At 40.4% G+C, this 13295-nt stretch overlaps 1 protein-coding gene across 1 annotated transcript; it reads right to left on the minus strand.

Annotated features, from left to right (window-relative positions):
* Positions 1-79: 79 nt before the first annotated feature.
* On the minus strand, positions 80-11149 carry LOC109406509 (uncharacterized). Its single transcript, XM_019679599.3, has 3 exons — positions 10272-11149; positions 10128-10211; positions 80-1168 (listed from the first exon to the last, which is right to left on the minus strand). The coding sequence occupies exons 1-3, from the start codon at positions 10646-10648 to the stop codon at positions 355-357; spliced, it is 1275 nt and encodes a 424-aa protein (XP_019535144.1). The 5' UTR covers positions 10649-11149; the 3' UTR covers positions 80-354.
* Positions 11150-13295: the final 2146 nt, after the last annotated feature.

Here is a 13295-nt window from a genome sequence, read left to right on the forward strand (position 1 = left end):
GTTAAAAAGTCATTCCAAAGTCGACTGAGTGTATGGAAAAACGGTTTTGGTAACTTTTTATTGTCCGATAATGTGTATATACACTGGGCAGCTTAAAATAATTGACTTTTTTATTTTGTTAAAATATGTATTTGATTTCAATACAATGTAGTACGAGAATACTAAATATCAACCACAAGAATTATGTAAGCTATCGTATTTAAAAGTGAACCTGTTTTAAAATAGTTATTTAGGTATTTAGAAGCCAATGAAATATTTTGCCACAATCCAGATGCGATAGAAATCCAAACTGACAACATATTTTATTAGTTCTACAATGGAACTAGTGTGGATAGATAGTTGGACAAAGTCATACTAATCTAGATACCCACAATTGTAGGCGTGCTTGAACATATCCGATAACCGTTGTCTGCCTTCCTGAGTTTTGATGTTTTTCAAAATCCACACGATCTCGATCGGTATAGCTTCATCTCCTTTGATCTGATCCAAATCGGGAACTTCGTTTTCTTCCAACAAGGAAAATGGTATAGACTCTATACCCATACCGCAGCCAAACCGGGCAAACTCTTGCATTTCCTTCTGGAGATCCGAAAATGAGAACAATTCGTCTGGGTTAGATCCAAGATCCCGAAGCATATCGGACAAACTCTGATGGTAAGCCTTCAGCAAGTCATCATAGTGTGCCTCTCGAAGTTTCTGCGAAGTGCACGAGTACACAAAGAACGATATATCCAACGCTGGAGACGAGTACCGCGCAAGTTGAAAATCGATCATCCTTGCTGCCACGGGAACGCCAGCTGAATCGTAGCGGAACAGGAAGTTAGGCATCCAGCAATCGCCGTGATTGATGACGGAGTTTTGATTCCGGGTATGGGTCAAGTACACCATTTTGTCATACAAATCGCAATCGAAGAATTTGTTGACTTTCGTCTCCAAATCTGTGCCACCGTACTCCTGGCTAACGGCATCCTTGGCGATTCTGATCTGCACCTGCATAAAGTTGTTGTACCAGGCCTTGTGCTGTTTGGCGTAGTACGTATCCTCCACGTGCTTCACGAGCAGATGGAACTTATCCGGCTGCTGGTCTTTCATGGCTAACGAAAGAGCGTGGAAGCGACCGATGGTTTGCATGCACAGGATGCACTCCGCCAGGCCAACACCCTCTTGTCTAGAAGTAGAAAAAATATATAAGGAATGGATGAGTAAGGTAAAATTGGCAATTGTTAGGACACCACACTATTCGATGGGCATCGATTTCTGTGTACTATCTCTGGCGCCATATTCAGCAATGTTGCCTGCTGAGAAGCTAAGCTAATTAACCTGTAAACACCCGGGACGATCTTCTTTTGGTAGGAATGCAAGATCTTCTTTGTTTTGGAACTTTTTACCCTGGAGTCTTTTTTATAGTCAAGGGGAATAGTTGTGCTAAGAAATGCATTGTAACCCCCCACCCCTTTGCATCCGCCCACCTTTTGCTAGTATGTAGCCGAAAAAACACGGCTTTTTTATATTTTTTTTATAAATTCTACATGTTTTGCTCAAATTTCATCGTTTTGCTAATCATTAATAGTTTTCACTGATCCTTGACATGCGATGTACAAAGTTTGTTAAAGTGTTGATCCCAGAGCTATTCTAAGGCCTCCAAAGTAGTCCGAAGTTTGTGTCACAAATCCAACATTCTTAACCATATTAATACACAATGAAAGATCAACGAACATAGTCTATGGTACTCAAAAAGCCGCAAAGCACCCCTAGAAATTCATAGTACATATGAATTGGTGATCTAGGTCATCCAAACTACTCTGGAAACTATTTTCTTAAGATCTACTACATCTACCATCATTTATGTTCACTTTGTTGAAGACATTTAGTCAAATTAAAGTCCATTAGACCTCGCATTGCTACGGGCAACTCTATATTGTGGAAGTTGGACATTTCGTGAAAAACAAATGGCCTCAAATACACTTTGAAGTTTGGGTTACAAGATCCACATACTGTGTCATGCTTTAACTGTAAAAAATATTCGTGGAATGTAGTCTATACCGTGCCATGCCTTAATACCGTGTGCCTACTAATACCGTGTATTTGACAAAAAACTCAAATATTTTACTAAGTGTATTATTTTTTCAACTGAGTAACTAGTTCAATCATTAGCTAATATGCCTTCTCAAGTTAGGCGTGATAAATTTGGCACATATTTACAAAAACAAGCGATTAAAAATATTTTCAGAATGGGAGTGCAAAGTACCTATACACGGTATTAGGGCATGGTTCCTTATGTGTTCCAAATACCGTGTTTCGGCTAAAACTTGCAAATTGAAAATATTATTGATACTTTTTACTTTATGAATCAATTGCACAAACCTCTAGGCAACGTTTGACGCACAGGCTCTTTTAAGTATGAACTTAGTACAATTGATATAGTGATGATTCAAAGGACCACCAATGTATGCGGGTCACATACACGGTGTTAGGAACAATGCTATGTTTTACAATTTTGATTTTAACAATGGATTGAACATTTGGAATTCCATTAATCATATTTATTATACATAATACACACAATAAGCAATAATGTAGCGTTTGAAAAATTAAGAAACATGGATTATTGATTTTTACAGGGCTCTTTGAAGTGAAGAGCATCCTTAAGGTCACGGTATTAGGGCATGGCACGGTACTGCTAATGGAGCCTCAATGCACAACTATAATGCCTTTGGTACATTTATGGGATATTCCAGGCTTTCCAAAGTATTCTGGAATTAGGATCTTCAAAGTCTGCAGGAGCATCTCTTGTTTCTATTCACTCTATTGGCATAACTCTTTCACGATTGTGTCTTGTTGCACCTCATCATATTACGAGTATCTCTCTCTATGTGTTGCTATTTGGGTGTCCATTGACATACAAATGGACCCAATGTAGGTATTTTGGAGTGTGGATCGCAGTATCTGTAAAACTTTAGATATTTTTATTGTAGCAAATGCTCGCGGAATTTAACCTACGCTACTCTTAGAGCCGCAAAGTTTAATTCTGATAACTTAGCAACATTCTATTGGTGATCTAGGTCATCCAAACTATTCTGAAATTAAAACCATCAAGCTCTACAAGCTCTATTCTAATATCTCTTTGCTTTATCGATGTAATTCGATTATTTCTGTTGTATCTCATAATACTTTGAGTATCTCTTTGTGTTATTTGTGCTGCACTGCACTGACAATGCAAATGAAACTTATAGAATTGTGAAGTGTCAGAAATTATCCAAGAATTCTTTCAGACGTTCCTCGGAAATTCCTCCAAGAGTCCCTCAGAAATTTTTCGTGTTGTTCTTCGAGAATACCTGTTCCTGTTGAAGAGTTCCTGGGCAATGCCTCCAGGACTTCCCGTGAAATCCTTTACGAGATTCCCGGCAGTTTCTGGGAATACCTTCAGGAGCTATTCTGGAATTCCTCCAGGAGTTTCTCAGGAATTACTTAAAGAACCTTTCAAAAAATCCTGCAGGAGTTCTCCGAGGTTTACTCGGGAGTGCACCAAGTATGGAGTTTCCTGAAAACCCTTTGTGGAGCCTCGTAGCCGTGCGGTTAGGGTCACCAAGCTTATAATCGCACCATGCTATGGGGTGAGGGTTCGATTCCCGCTGCGGGCGTTGAAAATTTTCGTGAGAATAGTTTCTTCCCCGTTTCCACTGGTGCATGCTCCGTTGTCCGTTGTCTAATGTTAAGTTCTAAACAGTCTGTACAGCCGAAAGCTAAAGACGTTGTCCGTGTCTTAAAAAAAAAACTCTTCCAGGTAATTTTTCCAAGAGTTCTTTAGAAATTTATCCTGGGAAACCTCCAGGAAGTTTACCAGGGATTCCTTCACGAATTCCTCCATGGAATCTTTTTTGGACTCATCCAGGAATTCATCCAGATATTCCTCCAGTTATTCCTCCAGTGATTCCTACAGAGTTTCGTCCAGGAGTTCTTCCAGGAATACTTCCAAGCAATTCATCTAGGAATTCATCAAGGGACTCCTCCAGAAATTCTTCCAGGGTTTCCTCCAGGAATTTCTCTACAAATTTATCCCGGAATTTCTCCAGCAATTCCAACAGAGGTTCCATTCAGAATTTCTCCAGGAATTACTCTAAGAATTGCTCCTAGAATTACTACAAGAATTCCTCTAGGAAGTGCTCCCGAAAATACTTTGAATATTCCAGAAATATTCCAGTAATTATTCCAGGCATTCCTCCAGGAATTATTCCAGGAATTTCTCAAGGAATTATTTCAGGAATTCCTTCAGGAAGAACTGCAGGAATTCTTACAGGAATTGCTGTAGGAATTCCTCCAGAAATTCCTCCAGAAACTCCTCTAGAAATTTCACCAGAAACTCCTCTAGAAATTCCTCCAGGAATTCTTTAATTAATTATTCCAGGAAATCATCCAGGAATTGTTCAGGGAAATACTTTGGGAATTCCTCGCGTGAATTCCTCCAGGATTTATTTTAAGAATTCTTCAAGGAATTACTCCATCAGTTCTTACAAAAAAAAATCCTGAAAATCCTTCAGAATTTTCTCCAGAAAAAAAATAAATTCAAAAATTCCTCTAGGAATTCCTGCTCAAGGAAATCCTTCAGGAATTCTTCTAAGAATTCCCCCAGGAAATTCTTTAAAAACCTTCACAAATAACTACATGAATTGATCCAGAAAGTACTCTATGAATTCCTCCAAGATTTCCTCCAGATATTTCTTCAAGAAACTCTTGAAGAAATTCCTGGAAGTATTCTTGTAGAAATTCTTTCAGGAACTCCTGCAAGAATTCTTCAAGACATTTCTGGAGAAAATTCTAGAGAGATTCTTGGTCGAGTTCTTGAAAGAAGTCTAAGAGGGGTTCCTGAAAGAATTCTTGGAAGGGAATTCTGGAAAGGATTGTTGGAGGAATTCTCGGCGGATGTCTAGGAGGAATTTCTGGAGGAATTCTTGGAGGATTTCCTGAACGGATTCTTGGAGGAATTCCTAAGGGTGTTCTTGTGGGCATTTCTGAAGGAATTGTTCAAGGATTTCCGTTTTAGAATTCCTGAAGGTACTTATTGAAAAATCCTTGGAGGCATTCATAGAGAATATTTATAAAGGAACCCTGGTCAAATTCCTGGAGGTTTTCTTTGAGAAATTTTTGGCAGAAGTATAGGAGCAGGTCTTGGAGAAATTCTTATTAGAGTTCCTGTAGGAATTCTTGAATGAACTTCTGGAGAAATTCCTGGACGGATTCTTGGAGGAATTCTTATCAGAAATTTTGGAGAAATTCTTAGAAAAACTCCTGGAGGTATTTTCGGAGAAATTTTTGCAAGAATTTTTGGAGAAATTCTTGGAAGAAGTCTCGGTGCAGTTCCTGAAGGAATGCTTGAAGGAATTATCAGACGAATCCCTGAAGTTGTCCCAGGAGTAATTTCTGGAGGAATTTGTGGAAATTTCCTGAAGCATCTTGGAGGTATTCCTGAAGAATTCAAGATCAAGATTTTTTGGATGACTTTTTGAGGGAATTTATTGAAAAAAAAAAACCCAGGAGGTATTTCTGGCGAAATTGTTTAAATTTCTTGGGAAGTTCCTGTAATATATTTTTGAGGAATTCCTGGAGGGATTTTTGGAATTTTTGGAGGATTTTCTGCAGGTTTCTGGAGGAATTCTTCGAGACATTTCTGGAGAAATACTTAGAGAAACCCCTGGTGGAATTTTTGAAGGAATTCTTGGATAAATTCCTGGAGGGATTCTTGTAGGAATTTCTGGTAGAATTCTTGGAGGAACTCATGGAAAAATTTTCGAGGAAGTTAAATTTGAGACTAAAGAAAGGCAGCTGATCGTTTCGGAGAAACACAAGGTCCACTGCGCTATTGCTCCGGTTAGCACAGTAAGAGCAACATACTGTGGAGGTTGCCCTGGCCCCACAGGCTTTGTTTGCGATAAGCATGAAGCCGCCTAACACCATACTGACTAGTGGGCTCCTACCACAGGAACAGGACCTACCTGCTCCATTCCTTGAGCCGTACATGTGACGCCGCTATGCCAAGGCGATCCCTACCCAGAAATGGACGAAAACCGGTGTACTGATGGTGTCCAGACTCCAGATATCGCAGAACTCCGCGCATCCTGCCTAAGAGCTAGAAGGAGGATGCAAAGAGCTCGTACCGATGAGGATAGAATGGAACGAAGTAAGGCCTACAGGGTGGCTAAACTGGCACTGAACAAAGAGATTAAGGCACGAAAGCGGGCGTGTTTCGAAAATTTCTGCCAGGCAGCCAACACAAATCCTTGGGGTGATGCCTATAGAGTAGTCATGGTCAAAACGAAGGGCGCGTCAGCACCCCCAGAACGCTCTCTGGAGATGCTGCAGAAGATCGTGGAAACGCTGTTCCCGCGCCACGATACAAGACCATGGGCCGCCGTTCCCTATGGCCAAACCGGCCATAGCGAGGTCGCCCCGGTGACGAACGACGAACTTATTGCAATACTGCCGTAATTCTGCAAAGTGACGTAAGCGGCATTCAAAATTCCGATATTTTTTGGTATATTATATATAATATCTGGGAAAAAAATAACACTATGGTATTCCTGCTGTATTAGAATGCAAGATCTAGTCGTCATCTATCATCAATGGAAAGAAACATAGAGGATGACCAAGAGTTTTATGCATAATAACCAAAAAATGGGACAAAACTATCAATGTCGCTTACGTCACTTTGCAGAATTGCGGCAGAATAGCGAAGTCGCATAAGTTGAATAAGACTCCGGGTCCAGACGGTATCCCGACATTAGCCATCAAGACGGCTATCGAGGCTTACCTGTTACATGTTCAGAGTGGCTATACAGATGTGCCTAGACAGAGGCGAATTTCCGGAGAGGTGGAAAAGGTAAAGATTGATTCAACTGCCCAAACCCGGAAAAGCCATCTGGCGACCCGTCGGCATACAGACTTATCTGGACACAGCCGGAAAACTGTTGGAACGGATCATTCTGTCAAGGCTGATGGTCTATACCGAGAAACCCGATGACTCTGGTTTTTTTTTTTTTGTCTGTACATATTAACGAGATTTTTAGCCCTCGGCTAGTTCATCTCGGGACCCACGCTTTACTTCCCTTCCGAAGGAAGAACTCACATTTTGCGAGTTTGTCGGGAGTGGGATTCGAACCCAGGTCCTCGGCGTGATAGTCAAGTGTTCTAACCATCACACCAGGTCCGCTCCACATGACTCTGGTCTCTCGGTTACCAGTTCGCGGCTTCCGGAAATGGCGATCGACGGTGGACGCTATTAAAGCTGCAACCAAAACGGCCGAGATAGCGCTCCAAAAGGCGCGAACAGAAATTCGCTATTGCGCGATCGCCACGCTGGACATGAAGAATGCGTTCAACAGCATCAGCTGGGCCGCTATCGAATGGGCCATATACCACCTAGGAGTCCCGGTGAGTCTATGCCGGATAATGGATGGCTACTTCCAGAATAGCTACAACAGGGTACCTCAGGGGACTATGTAACGCGACGTATGATGGTGTATTGAGGCTCCCAACTTCCACCGGGCGTAAAGCTGATCGGCTTCGCCGATGATATTACCCTCGTGGTATACGGCGAGTCGATAGGGAACGTGGAACTGACAGCTACGCACGCAATTGGCATAGTGGAGGATTGGATGAGGTCGAGACATTTGGCATTCGCGTATCATAAAGCAGAGGTGGTGGTGGTAAACAACCGCAAGTTAGACTGCAAGTCTGAAAAGCTGGCAGTGGCCATCACTGGCGGATGCACGATCAACTATAAGCGCTCACTGAAGGGTTGGAAGGGTGAGCGACTTGAGAGTTTCTACAGGCTGATGTGCCTTAGGGTGGTGAGCGCATACCACACGGACTCAAAGGACGCAGTATGTGTCCCATAGCTTTAGTGGTGGCAGAGGATGAAGAATGCTTCGAGCGACGCGGCATAATAGGCGCGAGGCAAATCGCCAAAACATCGTCTATGCTGAAGTGGTAGAGGGAATGGGATTCCTTCAGCAAGGCACGCTATACCGCCTTAAGTTGTTCACTCTCCCCTGTAGGCTCGGATCCTGGCTAGTATTTAGACTACCCGTTGAACTTAAGCTTCAGGATGGGGAAGGGGGCCAACTCAACTAGTTGTTGTTCGGCTCGCCGATTTCACTGTAGATCAAGTACGATTTGGGAGACCGTGAAGATAACGGAACCCCACTTGTCCGCCTCCGTACACATCCTTTCAACAATGTTGTCAGGCGTGATATCTCTACCGCAAACCTCCTGCATACACAATCTTTGCTCCACGAAACGTGGGCATTCAAAGAGCACCTGCTATGCGGTCTCGTCGCAGTCTCCACACTCCGGACATGCGGGGGAGCCTGCGTGTCCGAATCTGTACAGATACCACCGAAAGCACTCTTGGCCTCGTCCACTTGCTACGGTATGAGCCTTTGTGTCCATCTACCCTTGCACGCTATGTCCAAAGGGAAGTATTATGAAACTCGAATGTACCTCAAATTTTATTCGCTAGAGTCGTATTTTTGGACCTCTAGATTCAGAATATGTGCGATTTAAAATAATCCATCTTGGGTTTTTTTCCATACATTTTTATATGGGAAGAAATTAACCTTAAAATGACTTTTTTCGCCATTTGTATGGGAAAATAGGAAAAAAAATCAAAGAAATCGAAAAAAATCTAAAAACCCAAGATGAAATATTTTAAACCGCACAGATTATGAAACTAGAGGTCCAAACCTAAGATCGTATGGAATAACATTTGAGGTACATTCGATTTTCATAATAATACTTCCCTTTGGACATGTAGCTGGTGAAACGCTAACCAATAGAGTGTACTCATGTCGAAGTCATCCCTAACAGGCGTACCGCGAACGTGAGGAAGAGAGAATAAATGAGTTTATAGTAAGTTGATCCCCACATAATCCGAGGAACCACTTCTTAGGTATCTGATCAGCAGATTTTCTCATTCTATAAAAAATGCTATCTACGTTGATCATGAAAAGAAGTGAATATTGATGATCAACTTCAAGCCCGAAAATCCACTGAGTGGTGGAGGAATTCATCTATCTCGGTTCCTTGCTATCTGACAACAGCGTGAGCCGTGAAATACGAAAAGTTCATTGACCACGACAGTAAAAGATTGATGTTAAAAGGCCAAAATTTGAAATTTGGAGAGCAAGAGCTAAAACTGCGGTTGCTTCTTCACATGGTATCAGCACATGGTAGAATGACGGCTATATCGTTTTCTAAAATCAACTTTTTCAATCACTCAAAGGTGACGGTTATCTCGTCAATTTATTTCTGTATCTGTACCCTGATAGCAGTTCCATTCGTTCGCTCAACAACTGTCAATTGTCGGAGAGTCATTATAACTTGAATGATCAGTCATATAATGCAAGTGCTCTACCGAAAAGCTACCGCATATTTGCATTTATGGAGTGTTAGATGATATGATAGAGACATCAAATATTTAGCATTGATGGATATGAACCTGAGGGGTCCATTTTTATCTTTTTCTTTGCGTAATGTTCCAACTGGAAAGTAATTTCCGCTTAGTGTTTTATGAAAATACTCGCAGTTTACTGAAAGCTCTCGCTCCGAGTTGACCATTTGCAAATGTATCTTGTGGCAGACAAAAAGATTTTCTATGCTGCCTTGAACAGAAACAACTCCATTACAAAATAAAGATAAAGACCATGGAATATTAAACATTGCATATTTCCATAAGGAAAATACTGATTTCCACCAAAAATAAAACATCCTAAAAATATTATTCCAGTAAGATATACGCCACGTGCGAACATTTCAAATTGTATACCGATGTTCGCGGCATAAATATTTCGAATTTCAAACAGTTCCAATCCTACACCACTAATTGGTATTATGTTAAAATGAGCGTAAATTTCAGGCGTTGTCAAAACAAACATTTACAACAACCTTCTCTCATTAATAAACTGTAGCGTGTGCAAAACATAGATGCAACAACATCTGGCATGCAGATTTTTAACAAAAAAAAGTTGTGAGTGAATGGCACACTCAAGTAAAAAATGACGCTGGACACGTGCTTTGCTCAAAGAAACTGCTTAATGCTACCACTCTCTGTATAAATAGACATGTAAATTTACCTGGAAGCCGATCCAAATCCGAATTGGCTAAGATCCTCCATTGCGATGAAATCGTTCTCGCCATCCGAATATGCTGCTAGGCATCTGTAATTTATTAGAATAAACTTGTAAAATTTTTATTACTATACTTATATTTAAACTTACTTGCTGCTCTCGTCAAAGGCGTTTTTAAGCGGTTTAGCTTGTTGAAATTTCATGAACTCACTCAATACCACATTGTAGAAGTTGATTTCGTTTCGGAAAAAATCTGCCGAACGGAACGTTTTCCTGCGGCCAACATTTTTCGGAATGCTCTTCACGATTATCTTCGCCGTAAGAGGACTGCCGTCCTCCGCCTTCTTGCTAGTATCATCCTCCAGCGTGATACGAAAAACTTCGCTGAGATACGAATCTCCCTTGCCGAAATCTCCGTTTGCGAACTTCCACGACGTGCACTTGTGGCCGCCATAGCTACGCATTATATCGTCCAGTACGACCTCGTTGAACTTCGGTGACACAGTTTCCAGCTTCATTGTCGACATCGTGCTGAGGTGTAATCGCTTCTAATAACTTCTGGCTTTATCTTCCAATTGAGGCAGAGCTCCGGCTAGTCCAAAGACATCCAATCTACGAGAACAGATCCCCTGAACTGACTTGATAATATAGAGCCAGCAATTTTTGTATGACGTTATCTATATTATCAATGTATTTTGAAAAGTGATACCGCTCCTCGTTGGCAAATACTTCATCTACCAATGGGGTAAGGTATAGTAACTAAACTTGCAATTCACTTCTACGAGACACGATTGCCAAACAAAGCGTTGTGTGGGTATGTCTCATTAACTACCGTTATTATAGTATTTTGCAAAACCGTGTGTCGGCGAAAGTTTGTTCGCGAAATTCTACTGTTCAACAATACAGCTCTCCTGCAGTTCCACTGACGTAATCCCAAGCCGTACAAATTTACTCTAATCAAAGCTACCACCTACAACAGTCTACATAGCACGCTTCCGAGATTAAGACTATGCTTGTGGCAAGCTAAACTGCTACACGTCATTGACCGTGGGTCTGGGCTGGGTATTATCAGCAAACACAGACATACATTTCATGCGATATCAAATCGCTCTATGCTTTGCGTTGGGTTCACCACCCAGTGGCACTGTGTTATTCAAAGCAGGATACGTTTGGCAAAGATTTTTTCGGCAGTGGGTGATTTTGTAGTGGTGAATGAAACGCCGGTTTGTTCATTCATTTTACTACAACAACAATTTGTCGAGAGAGCGAAACAGTCGTTGATGGAGAGACATGCGCACAGTAAAACTATATAGGAGCTGACCCGATCAAAAGTATTGTCTGGTGAAAGACACAATCAGTGAATGACTAAAACAGTAAATGTAAAAAGAAGAAAAAAATCAAGTATAGATAATGTATTGACTGAGCAATAAAGTAGATTAAAGTCCAAAACATGAAAAAAAACTTTTTTTCTGAAAAAAAAAATAAAAAAAAATAATAATATAACTTTTTTTAACAAAATAATAATTTAAAAATATCCTTTGAGATGTCACGTGTATAGCAAAAGAAATCAAAATTTGACTAAAATCTAATAATATTAACTGTTATAGATTATAACTAGTGGGCCTATAAATAGGGATAGCTGTGAAAGCGTGGGTATTCAGCGATCATTGACGATGCTGGGGTTGACGGGTTCGATTCCCCAGATGGTTCAGGAATTTTTGGTAATGGAAATTTCCTTGACTTACTTGCGGCAAGAAAGCTCTTAGTTAATAGCTGAAGAAGTGGTAATAAAACAGCAAGTTGGGACGTTACGCCAAGAAGAAGAAGTAGCAAAAGAAAAAGAAGAATAATAAAAATAAGGGAAAAAAATAAGAATAAGAAGAAGAAAAAGAAGGAGCACATGAAGAAGGAGAAGAAGAAAAATGAGAGAAAAAAGAAGGAAAAATAAGATGAAGCAGAAGAAGAACAAGAAAAAAAAAGAAGGAGAAGGAGAAGAGGAGGAGTCTATATGTCTATAAGTCTATAAGTCAATGGGAATAGATTAGCTAAAAAGTGCATGGCTCCTCTTTCCTTGCACTCTCCCGCCTTTAGCTGGTAGACGAACATATGTAGGGTAAATTGGGGTAATTTGGCCACCTTAAGCAAATGTCGATTGAAGATGCAGAAAACAAAGTTGAATCTTATGCACATTGTATGGTCAGAATGTTTCTGATAATACTGTACTAGTTGCATAAAAATATCATAGTCTAATTGCATTGAAATGCCAAAAAATGATTTTTGAAAAGGTGTTGTTTTTGTGTCGACTTTTTTCCGTCGGGGTAATATGAGCACCCTATTTTTAATGAAGAATTTATATCGCTTAATGCAATACAAACTTAATATGCTTCGCTTGATATTGAATCATATAGTATCAACTTGAACTATACAGAGAACACACTAATTTGAAAGTTATCTAAGGCATTTTAACAAAAGAAGTTTTATGAGGTGTTTTTGTTCAGCCCTCGTCGGGTCATTTGGCCAACAATTTTAAATTTCATTTTTCTAATTTACTATGAGACTAAATTACTTCGTTCTAATGTTTTAATTGCTCCAATATCAGGCCAGTATTGCAGCTCCTTGGTGGATTTTCAAAAATTACTTCATTTTAGGTGATTTTCCAGTGGTGCTCAAATTGCCCCATTGGCCAAATTACCCCGACTACCCCTACGTAACTTTTTAGTATTTGTTCTGAATTATACATGTTTTTGTTCAAAATGCTAATACATGCTAACGCCACTCAGCACTAAAGTGCATAATTTCCGGACCACACTAAAAATGTTTAACCCTTGCACATTTACAAAATCAGCTCCTGTGTCCGCAAAATCGTTAAATTCGCAAAAAATTGTGTACGGCAATCTAGCTGGGTTAATAGTAACTTTGGAACAGTGTTGATAAAAACTCAAATACTCAAATCTCATGGTCGAGTTGTTTCACGCGCGATTCTTGACTCGCCAAACTCACCGCCGAAAAAATCATGCATGAGTTGACTCGCGATTTCACTCATTGCTTTATTTCTTGGCGTTCTTACGATTTACCGTCGATGGGGGTGACAATGGGTCTGGGGGTGAGATTGGGTCAAAACGGAGAAAGATACAATTTGAAATAGCTCATCAACTATCGCTAATTTATATTGAA

The sequence above is a fragment of the Aedes albopictus genome, chromosome 3, assembly GCF_035046485.1.
Source record: "Aedes albopictus strain Foshan chromosome 3, AalbF5, whole genome shotgun sequence".
Taxonomy (NCBI): Eukaryota; Metazoa; Arthropoda; class Insecta; order Diptera; family Culicidae; genus Aedes; species Aedes albopictus.